Source organism: Triticum dicoccoides, chromosome 5A (genome assembly GCF_002162155.2).
Source record: "Triticum dicoccoides isolate Atlit2015 ecotype Zavitan chromosome 5A, WEW_v2.0, whole genome shotgun sequence".
NCBI classification, from domain to species: Eukaryota; Viridiplantae; Streptophyta; class Magnoliopsida; order Poales; family Poaceae; genus Triticum; species Triticum dicoccoides.
The window spans coordinates 575,833,425-575,852,383 of NC_041388.1; the positions used below are offsets into that span (position 1 = coordinate 575,833,425).

An 18,959-nucleotide genomic window follows, 5' to 3' on the forward strand; every position below is an offset into this window, starting at 1 on the left:
GGCGTTGCACTAGCGGTTGCTTCATTTTATAGTGCAACCACTAGTGCAGCGTCTGAGAGCTAGGCGCCACACTATAGACTTAGCAATTTTTAGGCAGTCCGGGATGCAACACTGGCCAGGCGTGTAGCGCCTGTCAGTCAGGCGTTGCACAGTGTAGTGTGGCGCCTTCCTGTCGGGCGTCACTCAAAAAGGTCAGCTGAATGAAATTTTTTTAAAAGCAGTTTATTTTGTTAAATGATTTTATCCACAGGTCAAAATTGTCAAGTTTGCCGCATGTGGTGGCGCCTCGGGTTGTCGGTGATCATAAAATGATATAGTAGTATCATGCATACGATAGTAGTGTACGATATTATTTATGTAATGCATAATATTATAGGTTATTATTTTTTATTATATTATTAATTGTAATGCATGGCACAAAATAGTATAACATTCAATATGATACGGTATCATGATATGATATCACGCGCTCTTTTTCCTCATTTGATTGTGTGTCACATCATTAAAAAACCTAGTTGGCATGCATGTATGCCGTATATGATACTTTCATTAGGGGCAGCCCCAGTGCTTTATACGGCACACAGAAATCAAATACGCTGCCAAATACACTGACCACGCGGATCCCAAATTCCCAGTGGTGCTTGCACGGCCTCGATTCAGGCCTGCCTAATGCTCGGCCTCTACTGGCATTTTTCCTACTACGGTGTCCCTATTGTGAAAATTGCCAATGGAGACCGAGCACTCGAAGGCCTCTTAAATATGCAGGGTAGACCAGGAAAGACCGAGAGAAGCTGCAGATGGCGAAGCTCGAAGGCGGCAGCAAGGATGTTGACGAAGCCATGGAGAAGTGGCACAACGGTTCCTTGAGCCACCGGCTGTACGACGTCTTCACCGTAGCCGGCCTCCGCGTGGAGGCCATCGAACCCGGCCGCCTCCTCTGCTCCTTCATGGTCCCTGTTCGCCTCACGTCGGTACGTAGTCCTAGCCACGGCCGTGCTCGCGGGAGTAGTGTATGCAGGAGCGTTGAACTGAAAATCGTGTATACCTGTGTGGCTGTGTGTGCATGTCCGGCGCATGCGAAGAGCGCCAGCAACCGTATGCAGGGAGGCGCGGTGGCGTCGCTGGTGGACCTGGTGGGGTCTGCGGTGATCTTCGCGGGCGGCTCGCCGGTGACGGGGGTCTCGCTGGATATCACCGTCTCCTACCTGGGCGCCGCCCGTGCAAACGTACGATACGAGTGCATGTCTTCCTGCATTTCATGTATACATATACTATAATCTTCCTTGTGACTAACAAACGGAAGCATGCAGGAGGAGATCGAGATCGAGGCTCGGGTGCTCGGCATCGGCGACAAGACGGGGTGCGTGACCGTGGAGGTGAGGAGGAAGGACACCGGCCAGGTGCTCGCGCACGGCCGCCACACCAAGTATCTCGCCAATGTCTCCAGTAAACTCTGAGGGTCATTTCCCATCCTTGAAGAGCTGAAGTGTATACACATAAAACGGTTGTCTTTGCTAGCCAGCTATGTTGATGTTCTAGCGGGCACGGAATATTCCATGCATCAATCCGTCGTTCGTGATTGCTTTCAGATTCATGTTTTTTTTTGTCAAATTTTATCTCGTTTCAAAATTTATCATTTGTTTTTTCTCGTTTCAATGTTTACCATCATGTTTTATTGTGTGTCAATAAAAAAGAATGCACTTATTTTCTTATCAGATTTGCTGATACACGATGACACACAGTGGGATATTAAGGTACATTTTGGAACAAGAAAAAAAGCCAATGCAATGCTTTGAAACAGATAAATTCTAAAAATAAAATAAAAATGGCATGAATCTCAAATCAGCCACGGACGGTGAATCCATGCACGGGATACCCGATGCGCGCTAGAATACAAGTCATTCTGCCGTGCATGGATCCACCGTCCCAGAGCGTGATTACTTTAGCAGTAGAATGACGTTTATGTTGATGCAATGTATAACAAGGTATGCATGCATGTATGTATGTACTGTATGTGCTAATAAATAAAGGACATGACTGGACCGCGAACGACCAATCATGGACCATCAGGTGTCGGTGTGATCCACCGCAGCATGGAATCTGATCACAGTCAGCAGCGCGTAGCGCGGCAATCTGTTTTGCCGGTATATGCGCTCTACGATTTTGGTAAATACAAGAGTGTGTGGTGTAAAAAGAGGACTGTATGGCATGTTGACCGACTCATATACTCTCTTCATCCGAAGAAGCTTGTCCCTTAAATGAATGTATCTAGCATCAAGTTATTGCTAGATACATTCATTTGAGAGACAAGTTTTTTCGGATAGAGGGAGTACATGATCATCCTTTGGTTCATAGGATAAAAAAGTCATAGGAATAGAAAAATCATAGAAAATGAGACGACATGTATATGAAATCTTATAAATAGGAATAGAAAGGAAGATGCCCTTTGGTTTACATCATAGGATTTTTTTTCCCATTGAGTCTAGGCTAATGTTTATTTTCCTATGAAATGTGGCGGATAGAAAGAATTCCTCCATAGGAATAGGATTCTATTCCTACAAACCAAAGAACTCTAAAAGATTTTTTCCTGTACCAATCCTATCTTATGAGATTTCTGCAAAATTCCTACAAACCAAAGGAGACCGATGATTAAAGGTGTGAAAAGCGATTTACTTGATCATAGTCTTACTCTTGTCTATTAAAAACGGTTACACTTAGAGAAGAAAGGGAACCTCGAGATCATTAGGGCATCTCCAATGTCGATCCTCAAACCGCCAGCATACGTTCGCATCATGTTGTCCGGACCGTAGATATCATCCAACGCGGTTCTGTATCAATCCGCAACGTTGTCTGGACATACTCTCTCTCGTAAATTGGAGACAAGCGTGGGGGGCTTTGCCGGCATCCGGACAATAACCACGTCCGCTTCTGACCACTCTGGCCCACCCAAACCCCTCCCTTGCCCCCGCCCTACCCGTTTGAAACTGTCAGCGTTAGTCCAGAGCATCAGCGCCCGCATTCATGCACGGCCAGAACGGACGCGACCGCTCACTGGCGCTGGCATTGAAGCGGCATGCCGGCCTAGAGAGCGCCGCTCCCACCGCTTCCCGGTGCAGGCGACTGCTACGTGACGGGCGCCCATCCGCCCGTCTGCCTCCCACAATAAGGACACACGGTTGCTGAGGCGGCTACTCCGGCGCCACCCGTTTGTCACTCTGCCGCCCATCATTGCTATATAAACTGCTGCCCCGGCCATTGCCGCAGTCATCCACATCTGATCCCTCTCCACACCACTCCTACCGTGGATTCCTCCCGTGCCAAAGCTCCCTGGGACGGGCTGATGCAGGATCAAAAGAAGGAAATGGCTGCCATTGTTGCTGGCTGGCTGGCCGGCAGGCAGCCGGAGGACGACAACGTCCCAATGGAGGATGTGACCGACGACGAGGCGATGCCATCCTCCCGCGCCATAACCATCGGCAAGGTATGTGTCCATTACATGGACATGGTGCAAGAGGAGCAGTTCCAGGAGGCGGAGACCGCCGGCGCTCACAACCATTGACTCCTCCAACACCACCTGCAAGCACAGGAGCAGCTCACCGCCAGTTGGCCGCATCGAACGCAGACGTGACGGAGCAGGCGACGCTGCTCGACTCCTACCTGGTGGCACCACCAACAAGCGGCGGAACTGGTGGCGCCTACAAGGAGTGTGGTGAAGCGGTGTGCGGTGAGACCGACGATGAGGCCGAAATTGCTAGCTCCGTTGAGGCCGTGCCCCACCACCGCGACCACGAAGCGGGCACGACCGCGGCGCCGCGGGCAGTGAGGAAAAGTAGTGCATGGTAGGTCACCGACAGTCGAGTCCCAGGAAGGCCACCACTCCTCCTCTCCCATCGGCGTCAAGCTTGGTGGGCTCAACATCGGCGGCCGATTAGTCGCTTGGCGGCAACGTGGCGGCGGACAGTTTCAGTTCCCGGGGCTTCAGGAGGCGGAGCTGCAGAACTGGAGAAGGCAAAACTTCAGTTCTCAGGGCTCATGGCCGGACACGGGGACCATGCACTGGCGATCATAGATTAGGTGTATTAATTATACCATGAGAGTCGGAGGAGCACCGCTTAGTTGATGTAAATGTAATGAAATCTGATATGTTATATGAAATCTGGCCGTGTTTGAACGAATTTTTTCCATTTAATTTGAATTGTTGACCAGATGTATGAGGCAGCATTGGATGGTAGCCTCCCGCATCTGTGTTCGTGGACTGGTCCACTGTCCACAGATAAATACGGAAGAAAATTTACGGGTCGCCATTGGAGATGCCCTTAAGACCTTATAAGTGAGAAGTCACCCTTGGCACAAGGGTAGACAACAAAAAGGTTGCATGTTGCCGACCTTTTTCGATAAAGGGCACTTTTATTATCTCAAAATGTAGCATTAAGAGAATACAAAACATTATGAGTAACATCCGGGCTCTGCATAACTAAGATGTGCCAAACCTAGTAAGGAAGATGGCCATGACACCCGTCGTGATCACTTTCAATCGCGAGGAGCAGCACTACAAAACCTAGCTAGATCTGTGATTACGTCTGCCGCCGGATACCTAGGTTAGCCGCCATATCAAATAATGATAGTCGTGGTGCACACAGCCGACGGCAACCGACGCTACGTGAACCCTAGACTGAAGAAACCCAGATCACGAGGAGCATCACTACCGGAACAAGGATCCACGATCGCATGCGCTGCCAGGTAGCTAGGTTTGCCGCCCCGCTGGGTTAACCACTACCACCGATGGCGGTAGTTCGTTCGATGTTGCCGCGAGCGAGACTAGAGGGGGGACGCGGGATGCGGTACCTGTGCGTGTAGGAGATTCGCGACGTTGCCGCGCCCGCTGTCCGACGAGATCGCCGACGACGAGATAGCCGCCGCCGCTGGACATCTACTACGTGAATTATGGAGCTGCGTCAATGCTCGCGAGATTGATGGAGCTGCGTGAATGATTGGATTCGGCAGGTCTTACGTGGTCGTGGGGTCATGTGATGTTTTTTTCGGATCAGGGTACTGTACGTATACGGTCTGGGTTCTACACGGCTAGACAGGGCTTGGATCTGGGCTACGGCGGGCTAGGAAAAAAAACAAACTCACGATGACAAAAATACCCCTCGGGAATTAGGTTAGGGGGAGCACCGGAGCAGGGCTCGTCAGCTAGGGGCGGAGCCAAGATTTGGACATGAGGGGGACGAGGAAGATAAGAACTGTTCGAAAGACACAACACAATAATATAGCCTCAAACGTATAATTGACATGATTGTATTGCAACATATGTTTGTTAATACATAAAAGAAAACTGCATATCAACTGGACTGGGGCTGGAATTAGCATCTACAAATAGTTGTATTTGCCATGACAATTTGAGCTAGATGCAATGGGCTTGAAAAACGAATATGTTTTAGTTGTATTTTTTCTCTTCATCCTTCAGTGATTTAAACATTAAACAAACCGTTAAATTAGATTTCTTGATTGTAATTCTCCCGTGTCTAATTAGTGAACTAAACTACGGCCCTCGATGGAATTGTATTAATGCAAAAAGATTATTATTTGCCTGTGACATACCTTGATCATTGAAACTGATCTTGTGATTCATAATGCCGGTGCAGCAGACAAACAGGCATGGTCTCCATCATTAAATGAGTCGCCGCTTGAGTGGAGTGCCCTCTGCCCTGTGAAGCAGCGGCGGAAGCAGCGAGAGCCGAGCGACGGCGGCGTATGGGCTTATGGTGCCAGCAGACCTAGCCGCCACGATGCCCACCAACAAAATTACGGGGAAGATAGGAAACAGATTTGCCTGATCTTACGGATGCGTAATCTTTTTCTTTCTGATGTGTACAACGAGCGATCAAGGCATCAAGCGATGATTTCTCATGTTGGGCCTTTGGGCTGGAAAAGTGTCGTGCTAGGCCATTAGCGTTGTACATATGTCTACTGGTCTGCACTAGTATATCTATGTGAATTTTGAATTTGCTAACCACATGTACCAGGTGGGTAACGAAAACTCTCGGGAGGGGGGGATGTGGGGTTGCCGGAACCGTGCTCGCACCCCCTGCCTCCGCCCCTGTCGTCAACACACGCCCTGACATCGCTCTGGCCGTCGGAGTAACTAGCAGGTACATGCAGGCGCCCAGCTCGCGCCATTGGACCGCGGTGAAGCAAATTCTCAGGTACATTCGTGGCACTCTGCACTACTACGGATGCAGCTACAAGAAGGGGTCCGGCGCTCCATCACTCATCGGCTACAGCGACAGTGACCACGCGGGCGCGTAAACGACCGCAAGAGCATGTCTGGCGTGGTGTTCTTTCTGGGTGGCAGCACTATCACCTGGACCTCACAGAAGCAGAAGGTGATGGCAACTTCATCTTGCGAGGTGGAGTACGTGGCTGCGGCGGCGGCGACGTGCCAGGGGTGTGGCTCAGCCGCCTCCTGACTGATATGATGGGGCGATCGATGGAGAAATTTTAGCTCTTCGTCGACAACAAATCCGCGATCGCCCTAAGCAAGAACCCGGTTCATAACGACTGCAGTAAATACATCGACATCAAGTACCACTACATTTGTTAGTGCATTGAAGAGGGCAAGCTCAATGTCGATCACGTTGGCACTGACAAGCAGCTCGCGGACATCCTCACCAAGGCGCTGGGGAAGATCACCGAAACTACGGCACCTCCGAGTTCTAGCACATGTTCAGCTCGATGACAATCCCCGGACTCCGATCCAGCAAAGTGTCGGGAAAGAGTTCCATCAGCATGACGGCGTGGTGACGATCTTGATGTACTACCATCGCAGGGCTTCGCCTAAGCACCGCTACAATATTATCGAGGACTATGGTGGAAGGGGGCACCGCACACGGTTAAGAATATGATCAGACGGATCAACTTGTGTGTCTAGGGGTGCCCCTTGCCCCCGTATATAAAGGATCAAGGGGGGGTGCGGCCGGCCAGGAGGAGGGCGCGCCAGGAGGAGTCCTACTCCCACCGGGAGTAGGATTCCCCCCCTTTCCTAGTTGGAATAGGATTCGGGAGGGGAAAGAGGAGAGAGAGAAGAAAGGGGGGGGGGCGCCGCCCCCCTCTCCTTGTCCTATTTGGACTAGGGGGGAGGGGCGCGCGGCCCAGCCCTGGCCACCTCTCCTCTCTTCCACTAAAGCCCACTAAGGCCCATATACCTCCCGGGGGGTTCCGGTAACCTCCCGGTACTCCGGTAAAATCCCGATTTCACCCGGAACACTTCCGATATCCAAATATAGGCTTCCAATATATCAATCTTTATGTCTCGACCATTTCGAGACTCCTCGTCATGTCCGTGATCACATCCGGGACTCCGAACCAACTTCGGTACATCAAAATGCATAAACTCATAATATAACTGTCATCGAAACCTTAAGCTTGCGGACCCTACGGGTTCGAGAACAATGTAGACATGACCGAGACATGTCTCCGGTCAATAACCAATAGCGGAACCTGGATGCTCATATTGGCTCCTACATATTCTACGAAGATCTTTTATCGGTTAGACCGCATAACAACATATGTTGTTCCCTTTGTCATCGGTATGTTACTTGCCCGAGATTCTATCGTCGTTATCTCAATACCTAGTTCAATCTCGTTACCGGCAAGTCTCTTTACTCGTTCCGTAATACATCATCTCACAACTAACTCATTAGTTGCAATGCTTGCAAGGCTTATGTGATGTGCATTACCGAGAGGGCCCAGAGATACCTCTCCGACAATCGGAGTGACAAATCCTAATCTCGAAATACGCCAACCCAACATGTACCTTTGGAGACACCTGTAGAGCACCTTTATAATCACCCAGTTACGTTGTGATGTTTGGTAGCACACAAAGTGTTCCTCCGGCAAACGGGAGTTGCATAATCTCATAGTCATATGAACATGTATAAATTATGAAGAAAGCAATAGCAACATACTAAACGATCGGGTGCTAAGCTCATGGAATGGGTCATGTCAATCAGATCATTTATCTAATGATGTGATCCCGCTAATCAAATAACAACTCTTTGTCCATGGTTAGGAAACATAACCATCTTTGATTAACGATCTAGTCAAGTAGAGGCATACTAGTGACACTCTGTTTGTCTATGTATTCACACATGTATTATGTTTCCGGTTAATACAATTCTAGCATGAATAATAAACATTTATCATGATATAAGGAAATAAATAATAACTTTATTATTGCCTCTAGGGCATATTTCCTTCAGTCTCCCACTTGTACTAGAGTCAATAATCTAGATTGCACAGTAATGATTCTAACACCCATGGAGCCTTGGTGCTGATCATGTTTTGCTCGTGGAAGAGGCTTAGTCAATGGGTCTGCTACATTTAGATCCGTATGTATCTTGCAAATCTCTATGTCTCCCACCTGGACTAGATCCCGGATGGAATTGAAGCGTCTCTTGATGTGCTTGATTCTCTTGTGAAATCTGGATTCCTTTGCCAAGGCAATTGCACCAGTATTGTCACAAAAGATTTTCATTGGACCCGATGCACTAGGTATGACACCTAGATCGGATATGAACTCCTTCATCCAGACTCCTTCATTTGCTGCTTCCGAAGCAGCTATGTATTCCGCTTCACACGTAGATCCCGCCACGATGCTTTGTTTAGAACTGCACCAACTGACAGCTCCATCGTTTAATGTAAACACGTATCCGGTTTGCGATTTAGAATCGTCCGGATCAGTGTCAAAGCTCGCATCAACGTAACCATTTACGATGAGCTCTTTGTCACCTCCATAAATGAGAAACATATCCTTAGTCCTTTTCAGGTATTTCAGGATGTTCTTGACCGTTGTCCAGTGATCCACTCCTGGATTACTTTGGTACCTTCCTGCTAGACTTATAGCAAGGTACACATCAGGTCTGGTAGACAGCATTGCATACATGATAGAGCCTATGGCTGAAGCATAGGGAACATCTTTCATTTTCTCTCTATCTTCTGCAGTGGTCGGGCATTGAGTCTTACTCAACTTCACACCTTGTAACACAGGCAAGAACCCTTTATTTGCTTGATCCATTTTGAACTTCTTCAAAACTTTGTCAAGGTATGTGCTTTGTGAAAGTCCAATTAAGCGTCTTGATCTATCTCTATAGATCTTAATGCCTAATATGTAAGCAGCTTCACCGAGGTCTTTCATTGAAAAACTCTTATTCAAGTATCCCTTTATGCTATCCAGAAATTCTATATCATTTCCAATTAGTAATATGTCATCCACATATAATATCAGAAATGCTACAGAGCTCCCACTCACTTTCTTATAAATACAGGCTTCTCCAAAAGTCTGTATAAAACCAAATGCTTTGATCACACTATCAAAGCGTTTATTCCAACTCCGAGAGGCTTGCACCAGTCCATAAATGGATCGCTGGAGCTTGCACACTTTGTTAGCTCCCTTTGGATCGACAAAACCTTCTGGTTGCATCATATACAACTCTTCTTCCAGAAATCCATTCAGGAATGCAGTTTTGACATCCATCTGCCAAATTTCATAATCATAAAATGCGGCAATTGCTAACATGATTCGGACAGACTTAAGCATCGCTACGGGTGAGAAGGTCTCATCGTAGTCAATCCCTCGAACTTGCCGAAAACCTTTTGCGACAAGTCGAGCTTTGTAGACAGTAATATTACCGTCAGCGTCAGTCTTCTTCTTGAAGATCCATTTATTCTCAATTGCTTGCCGATCATTGGGCAAGTCAACCAAAGTCCATACTTTGTTCTCATACATGGATCCCATCTCAGATTTCATGGCTTCAAGCCATTTTGCGGAATCTGAGCTCACCATCGCTTCTTCATAGTTCGTAGGTTCATCATGATCTAGTAGCATGACTTCCAGAACAGGATTACCGTACCACTCTGGCGCGGATCTCACTCTGGTTGATCTACGAGGTTTAGTATTATCTTGTTCTGAAGTGTCATGATCATTATCATTAGCTTCCTCACTAATTGGTGTAGGTGTCACAGAAACAGGTTTCTGTGATGTATTACTTTTCAATAGGAGACTAGGTACAGTTACCTCGTCAAGTTTTATTTTCCTCCCACTCACTTCTTTCGAGAGAAACTCCTTCTCCAGAAAGTTTCCGAATTTAGCAATAAAAGTCTTGCCTTCGGATCTGTGATAGAAGGTGTATCCAATAGTTTCCTTTGGATATCCTATGAAGACACATTTCTCCGATTTGGGTTCGAGCTTATCAGGTTGAAGCTTTTTCACATAAGCATGGCAACCCCAAACTTTCAGAAACGACAACTTTGGTTTCTTGCCAAACCACAGTTCATAAGGCGTCGTCTCGACGGATTTTGATGGTGCCCTATTTAACGTGAATGCGGCCGTCTCTAGAGCGTATCCCCAAAACGATAACGGTAAATCAGTAAGAGACATCATAGATCGCACCATATCTAGTAAAGTACGATTACGACGTTCGGACACACCATTACGCTGTGGTGTTCCGGGTGGCGTGAGTTGTGAAACTATTCCACATTATTTCAAATGTACACCAAACTCGTAACTCAAATATTCTCCTCCACGATCAGATCGTAGGAATTTTATTTTCTTGTTACAATGATTTTCAACTTCACTCTGAAATTATTTGAACTTTTCAAACGTTTCAGACTTGTGTTTCATTAAGTAGATATACCCATATCTGCTTAAGTCATCTGTGAAGGTGAGAAAATAACGATATCCGCCACGAGCCTCAACATTCATCGGACCACATACATCTGGATGTATGATTTCCAACAAATCTGTTGCTCTCTCCATAGTACCGGAGAACGGTGTTTTTGTCATCTTACCCATAAGGCACGATTCGCAAGTACCAAGTGAGTCATAATCAGGTGGTTCTAAAAGCCCATCAGTATGGAGTTTCTTCATGCACTTTATACCGATATGACCCAAACGGCAGTGCCACAAATAAGTTGCACTATCATTATCAACTCTGCATCTTTTGGCTTCAACACTATGAATATGTGTGTCACTACTATCGAGATTTAATAAGAATAGACCACTCCTTAAGGGTGCATGACCATAAAAGATATTACTCATGTAAATAGAACAACCACTATTCTCTGATTTAAATGAATAACTGTCTCACATCAAACAAGATCCAGATATAATGTTCATGCTTAACACTGGCACCAAATAACAATTATTTAGGTCTAATACTAATCCCGAAGGTAGATGTAGAGGTAGCGTGCCGACTGCGATCACATCGACTTTGGAACCAATTCCCACGCGCATCGTCACCTCGTCCTTAGCTAATCTTCGCTTAATCCGTAGTCCCTGTTTCGAGTTGCAAATATTAGCAACAGAACCAGTATCAAATACCCAGGTGCTACTGCAAGCATTGGTAAGGTACACATCAATAACATGTATATCACATATACCTTTGTTCACCTTGCCATCTTTCTTATCCGCCAAATACTTAGGGCAGTTCCGCTTCTAGTGACCAGTCTGCTTGCAGTAGAAGCACTCAGTTTCAGGCTTAGGTCTAGGTTTGAGTTTCTTCTCTTGAGTAGCAACTTGCTTGCTGTTCCTTTTGAAGTTCCCCTTCTTCTTCCCTTTGCCCTTTTTCTTGAAACTAGTGGTCTTGTTGACCATCAACACTTGATGCTCCTTCTTGATTTCTACCTCCGCAGCTTTCAGCATTGCGAAGAGCTCGGGAATAGTCTTATTCATCCCTTGCATATTATAGTTCATCACGAAGCTCTTGTAGCTTGGTGGCAGTGATTGGAGAATTCTGTCAATGACGCAATCATCTGGAAGATTAACACTCAATTGAATCAAGTGATTATTATACCCAGACATTTTGAGTATATGCTCACTGACAGAACTGTTCTCCTCCATCTTGCAGCTATAGAATTTATTGGAGACTTCATATCTCTCAATCCGGGCATTTGCTTGAAATATTAACTTCAACTCCTGGAACATCTCATATGCTCCATGATGTTCAAAACGTCGTTGAATTCCCGATTCTAAGCCGTAAAGCATGGCACACTGAACTATCGAGTAGTCATCAGCTTTGCTCTGCCAGATGTTCATAACATCTGGTGTTGCTCCAGCAGCAGGCCTGGCACCCAGCGGTGCTTCCAGGACCTAATTTTTCTGTGCAGCAATAAGGATAATCCTCAAGTTACGGACCCAGTCCGTGTAATTGCTACCATCATCTTTCAACTTTGCTTTCTCAAGGAACGCATTAAAATTCAACGGAACAACAACACGGGCCATCTATCTACAATCAAACATACATAAGCAAGATACTATCAGGTACTAAGTTCATGATAAATTTAGGTTCAATTAATCATATTACTTAAAGAACTCCCACTTAGATAGACATCCCTCTAATCCTCTAAGTGATTACGTGATCCAAATCAACTAAACCATGTCCGATCATCACGTGAGATGGAGTAGTTTCATTGGTGAACATCACTATGTTGATCATATCTACTATATGATTCACGCTCGACCTTTCGGTCTCCGTGTTCCGAGGCCATATCTGTATATGCTTGGCTCGTCAAGTATAACCTGAGTATTCTACGCGTGCAACTGTTTTGCACCCGTTGTATTTGAACGTAGAGCCTATCACACCAGATCATCACGTGGTGTCTCAGCACGAAGAACTTTCGCAACGGTGCATACTCAGGGAGAACACTTCTTGATAATTAGTGAGAGATCATCTTATAATGCTACCGTCAATCAAAGCAAGATAAGATGCATAAAAGATAAACATCACATGCAATCAATATAAGTGATATGATATGGCCATCATCATCTTGTGCTTGTGATCTCCATCTTCGAAGCACCGTTGTGATCACCATCGTCACCGGCGCGACACCTTGATCTCCATCGTAGCATCATTGTCGTCTCGCCAATCTTATGCTTCCACTACTATCGCTACCGCTTAGTGATAAAGTAAAGCATTACAGCGCGATTGCATTGCATACAATAAAGCGACAACCATATGGCTCCTGCCAGTTGCCGATAACTCGGTTACAAAACATGATCATCTCATACAATAAAATTTAGCATCATGTCTTGACCATATCACATCACAACATGCCCTGCAAAAACAAGTTAGACGTCCTCTACTTTGTTGTTGCAAGTTTTACGTGGCTGCTACGGGCTTAAGCAAGAACCAATCTTACCTACGCATCAAAACCACAACGATAGTTTGTCAAGTTGGTGCTGTTTTAACCTTCGCAAGGACCGGGCGTAGCCACACTCGGTTCAACTAAAATTGGAGAAACTGTCACCCGCTAGCCACCTTTGTGCAAAGCACGTCGGGAGAACCAGTCTCGCGTAAGCGTACGCGTAATGTCGGTCCGGGCCGCTTCGTCCAACAATACCGTCGAACCAAAGTATGACATGCTGGTAAGCAGTATGACTTATATCGCCCACAACTCACTTGTGTTCTACTCGTGCATATAATATCAACACATAAAACCTAGGCTCGGATGCCACTGTTGGGGAACGTGGTAATTTCAAAAATTTCCTACGCACACGCAAGATCATGGTGATGCATAGCAACGAGAGGGGAGAGTGTGATCTACGTACCCTTGTAGACCGATAGCGGAAGCGTTAGCACAACGCGGTTGATGTAGTCGTACATCTTCACGGCCCGACCGATCAAGCACCGAAACTACAGCACCTCCGAGTTCTAGCACACGTTCAGCTTGATGACGATCCCCGGACTCTGATCCAACAAAGTGTCGGGGAAGAGTTCCATCAGCACGACGGCGTGGTGACGATCTTGATTTACTACCGTTGCAGGGCTTCGCCTAAACATCGCTACAATATTATCGAGGACTATGGTGGAAGGGGGCACCGCACACGGGTAAGAATATGATCACACGGATCAACTTGTGTGTCTAGGGGTGCCCCTTGCCCTCATATATAAAGGATCAAGGGGGGTGCGGCCGGCCAGGAGGAGGGCACGCCAGGAGGAGTCCTACTCCCACCGGGAGTAGGATTCCCCCCTTTCCTAGTTGGAATAGGATTCGGGAGGGGAAAGAGGAGAGAGAGAAGAAAGGGGGGGCACCGCCCCCCTCTCCTTGTCCTATTTGGACTAGGGGGGGACGGGCGCGCGGCCCAGCCCTGGCCACCTCTCCTCTCTTCCACTAAAGCCCACTAAGGCCCATATACCTCCCGGGGGGTTCCGGTAACCTCCCGGTACTCCGGTAAAATCCCGATTTCACCCGGAACACTTCCAATATCCAAATATAGGTTTCCAATATATCAATCTTTATGTCTCGACCATTTCGAGACTCCTCGTCATGTCCGTGATCACATCCGGGACTCCGAACCAACTTCAGTACATCAAAATGCATAAACTCATAATATAACTGTCATCGAAACCTTAAGCGTGCGGACCCTACGGGTTCTAGAACAATGTAGACATGACCGAGACATGTCTCCGGTCAATAACCAATAGCGGAACCTGGATGCTCATATTGGCTCCTACATATTCTACGAAGATCTTTTATCGGTCAGACCGCATAACAACATACGTTGTTCCCTTTGTCATCGGTATGTTACTTGCCCGAGATTCGATCGTCGGTATCTCAATACCTAGTTCAATCTCGTTACCGGCAAGTCTCTTTACTCGTTCCATAATACATCATCTCACAACTAACTCATTAGTTGCAATGCTTGCAAGGCTTATGTGATGTGCATTACCGTGAGGGCCCAGAGATACCTCTCCGACAATCGGAGTGACAAATCCTAATCTCGAAATACGCCAACCCAACATGTACCTTTGGAGACACCTGTAGAGCACCTTTATAATCACCCAGTTACGTTGTGACGTTTGGTAGCACACAAAGTGTTCCTCCGGCAAACGGGAGTTGCATAATCTCATAGTCATACGAACATGTATAAGTTATGAAGAAAGCAATAGCAACATACTAAACAATCAGGTGCTAAGCTAATGGAATGGGTCATGTCAATCAGATCATTCATCTAATGATGTGATCCCGTTAATCAAATAACAACTCTTTGTCCATGGTTAGGAAACATAACCATCTTTGATTAACGAGCTAGTCAAGTAGAGGCATACTAGTGACACTCTGTTTGTCTATGTATTCACACATGTATTATGTTTCCGGTTAATACAATTCTAGCATGAATAATAAACATTTATCATGATATAAGGAAATAAATAATAACTTTATTATTGCCTTTAGGGCATATTTCCTTCATAAAAACCTCTATAGCCACCTGCTCCAATCGCGTACACACCGCCTTGAACAGCGGTTGGTACTCTACTCGTTGTAGCATAGACCACATATGAAGCGAGTGCGTACAACGAAAAATAACCTGCAAAGGAGAAGCATTTTTGTTATTGAAAACCAAATCATTTCTACATAGCCAAAGCGGTCATAGTAAGGCATACGCTTCCACCCTCATTAGCGTTTTCAACCTATTTGGAATACCATCCAACCAATGATCAAAAATATTGGCGACACTTGCGGGTGGATACAAATTTGACGCTATTTGGATGACTGACTACGTAGAACGTGTAAATTTGCATTGGAAAAAGAGGTGTTTGATTGTCTGTTCACGAGTGCAAAAACAACATTTCTTACTCCTGGCCAGTTGTGCCATGCGAGGTTGTCTTTGATTAGAACAACTCCCCTACGAAGATACCACATGAAAATTTTAACTTTTAGTGGAATAAAAATAAGTCAGGGTATTTTAGTTCCTCCCTGTTCTCATTCTTTTTCTAAGAGTTCTGAACTATGACATGGCGTATTTTGAAACACTGATGTACATTGAACTTTTTGAATATAGTATGCATGTGTTTGCTATTCTTGAGGCGCCTAAAAATTTCCAGGCGTTAGTCGATCCTGAGAAGCACAACATCGAGCCGACAACGGAGAACGATAATATTCCAACAGTTCCCGCCTCCAGCTCGCTCCACGCAACGTTAGGTAATTTCCTTGAGAAATGTTTGCCTTCAGCCGCCGATCCAGTGCGGGTGTCTGCTACCTCCGTGTCTGTCGGATGGAGTCTTAGTTAGCCGAACCAAACCAACCCCTCTGTCTCCACATTTCTGTAACTGATCCTTTGTTTTCAGATAGTGGGTTTGCAACTAGCCTTTTGCTACAAACCGAACATGGCTAGATCCGCAGCACACAAACTAGGGAGGGTGAAGGTGGCCAAGCCGAGTGCCTCCGCCTGTAGGTCATCGTCGCCGAGCGCATCCATGTCGGATCTCGTCCGCCAAATGCCTCCTGCGGACCGGATCGATGGATCCGACGAGATCCGCTATGTCAATCGTGGAGCGCTATCAATCTCGCCATTGTCCTGTTACCACCGACGCTGCCAGCAGCCACAAAACCGCGCGCGTACACTCACGTCCACTACTAGTGTTCGGCCATGTGTTGTTGTTTGCGACGACACCTCTATGACATGTTTCTGCAACAATGGCGTTGTTGCAGAACGGCGGTAGCGAAGACTGTATAAGTGTGTGGCGCGGCTTGAGATGTTGTTTCAAATTTCCAACAAGTTTCTTGTTATAGAAAATTAGATGCGGTTGTGGTAGATGTTGTTGCAATTCTTACAACAAATGTTTTGTTGCACAAAATTAGAAAAGCGATTTTGCAACATGGGTCTTGCTGCAGGAAATTAAGGAAGACGATGTTTTGCAATAATGGTTTTGTTGCAGGAAATTAGAGAAGAGAAGTAACGATACGAGACTGGTCACATTATCAAATCGGACGGCTCGCTAGGCGGCAGATCTTTTTAAAAGATCCGCCGGCCGCCGTAGCACGTCCCAATTTCCTTGCAGCCAAAGGCAAAATTCTTATCAATAAGCCCTCTGAAGAAAACATTTTGTTTTAGTTATTAAGAAGAGAAAATCTGGCTCGCAGCACAACCCTTATGGACATATATGCTACCAAATGCCAACAGTATTTCAAGTATAAACCTGCAAACTTATATATTCATTGTAGGCATTCACATAATCCTTACAGTGTGTTTGGTTTGGTGGAATTGGAGAGAGGGAATGGGAGTTTGAGGCTTAGAGAGTTTTACTCCTTTGTTTGTTTAGGTGGAATGGGAATTCAACAGGGAAGTGAAAGGGGAATTCACGTGTAAAAGTCCCACATATCTATTACCTGGGGGAGGGCTGGTAATTGGGATGGGGAAAGGGAATTAGAGTTAAACTCCCATTCCCCTTCCGTTAGTTTGCCAAACAGGCTGTTATAGTAATTAGAATTTAAATGTACTTGTTAAGTAGTTGCTCTATTATTGTATACATTAACGCGGCATTGTTTTGAAGCTATAAATTGTTGGTAACAATATTTGGTGAAACATAATGATTGTTTGAAAAGGAATCTGGTAGTCCCTTCTAAATAAAGTGATTGGTGAATCTGGGAGCTGTTTCTAAGTAGTGTTACTTGTACATTTTTTTTTGACATAACATCAACAATAATGAATGGAAAAGTCTCCAATTCAACCGGCTGATTATAATGCAGGCGTCCGCCGCCTGCTGCACCGTCTGATGCCCGCGTGATTCAGTAGTGCTACAGCTTGCAGCATGTTGTTTGCCTGTTCTTTTCACGTGCGTGGTCCCTTGGGCATAGCTAGTTTAACCGAAATGCTTGGTTTTAGTAGGTGGATCTGTCGCGTGCGTCTGCCTCCTCCTTCTTTGTGACATGTGTCCTGCATGGGTCCATCCAGAACTATTTCTCGTGGTTTTGTGCGACACCTGTTTTCTGCAACATTATTTGTGTTGCAAAAATTTCTTCCACAACAACACCCATGTTGCACAAAAATGAAGACGAACAATTTTTTTTGCAACTTCACCAGTGGAAGTTGCCCGTGCCTGACCGTGCCAACGTGTTTCTGCAACAATGACGGAGTTGCAAAACAGCGACGACGACAAATAGCGGTACTGCTGTGACATCATCTTTGATTGCAAAAGATCCTGCAACATCAATCATGTTGCTGTACAAACGCCCTGAACGAGCAGTTCCATCTCTGAAGGCGATAAGGGTGGCGACCCAGTTTTCAGTCGCTCCACTGGCGAGGCTGCAGTCTCCCCCCCCCCCTCCGGCCGCCGCTCTGGCGACGGGTGGGGAGGGAGCCCCGGTTCTCCACTCCAGCATATAGTTAGGTTTAGGTTGTGGGTTTTCCTCGCCAGCGTTTGGATGGTGGCGATGTTGGTGACTGGAATAAATTTTCCTCGGTCCCAGCTCCATCTCGACGGTGCCATGGTGGCAAGGTCGAGGGATCCGTGGGAGTTCGTCTTCCGTCGTTCCAATGGTGCGGCGGATTTGGTGTCCCTTGGTGGACTGATGGTGTGCAACCTCCGCGGTGCTGTTAGTTTGCAAGGGAAGATGCTCATCCACGATCTGGTATGGTGGAATGTGGGTGGTGGTTCTGATACTGTGCCTCAACGACGGCGACAATTCCAGGAGGCGAGGAGTACGGGGACATTCCCCCGTCGATGTGCCATAGAGAATTCGGCTCCGGCGGCTGCAGGCCTCTCCATCGACTCACAAAGCCCTTTCTGGCAATAGAGCTCTATCATCTCCGACAATGGATTGCGGCAAGAATGGCGGTTGTATTGATCCTGGACGTGTATTTTTCCTTGCCCTTTCTTGACGATTCCATGTGTGTGCATTGTATCACTTCTTGTTGTCAATGATTAGTGATAATCTTCTCCAAAAGAAACATCAATCATGTTGCAAAAGTCATTTTCTCAACATCATCTATGTTACCGAAAGTGAAGACGAGAAAAAAAAAATCTGCAACACAACCTGTGTTGCAAATGTTTCTGCAATATGAGATTTGTTGCATATGGTTCTGCAACACCGTTTTTGTTGCAATTATGAGGATGGGCTTTTAAAAAAAATCCACCGGCTGATCATGCGTACACTTCCGCCGCTTGCGGAGCCGT

At 46.3% G+C, this 18,959-nt stretch overlaps 1 protein-coding gene across 1 annotated transcript; it reads left to right on the forward strand.

The window, feature by feature from the left end:
• Positions 1-797: 797 nt before the first annotated feature.
• Positions 798-1,506, forward strand: LOC119300038. Its single transcript, XM_037577120.1, has 3 exons — positions 798-971; positions 1,083-1,226; positions 1,311-1,506. Exons 1-3 carry the CDS (start codon positions 798-800, stop codon positions 1,455-1,457), a joined length of 465 nt encoding a protein of 154 aa, XP_037433017.1. The 3' UTR covers positions 1,458-1,506.
• Positions 1,507-18,959: the final 17,453 nt, after the last annotated feature.

Excerpts from the sequence above, each read along its gene's own strand:
- LOC119300038 (XM_037577120.1), top strand. The coding sequence starts at position 798 with ATGGCGAAGCTCGAAGGCGGCAGCAAGGATGTTGACGAAGCCATGGAG. Across the intron at positions 972-1,082 it reads TCCCTGTTCGCCTCACGTCG|AGCGCCAGCAACCGTATGCA; the intron begins GTACGTAGTCCT and ends GCGCATGCGAAG. Across the intron at positions 1,227-1,310 it reads TGGGCGCCGCCCGTGCAAAC|GAGGAGATCGAGATCGAGGC; the intron begins GTACGATACGAG and ends GGAAGCATGCAG.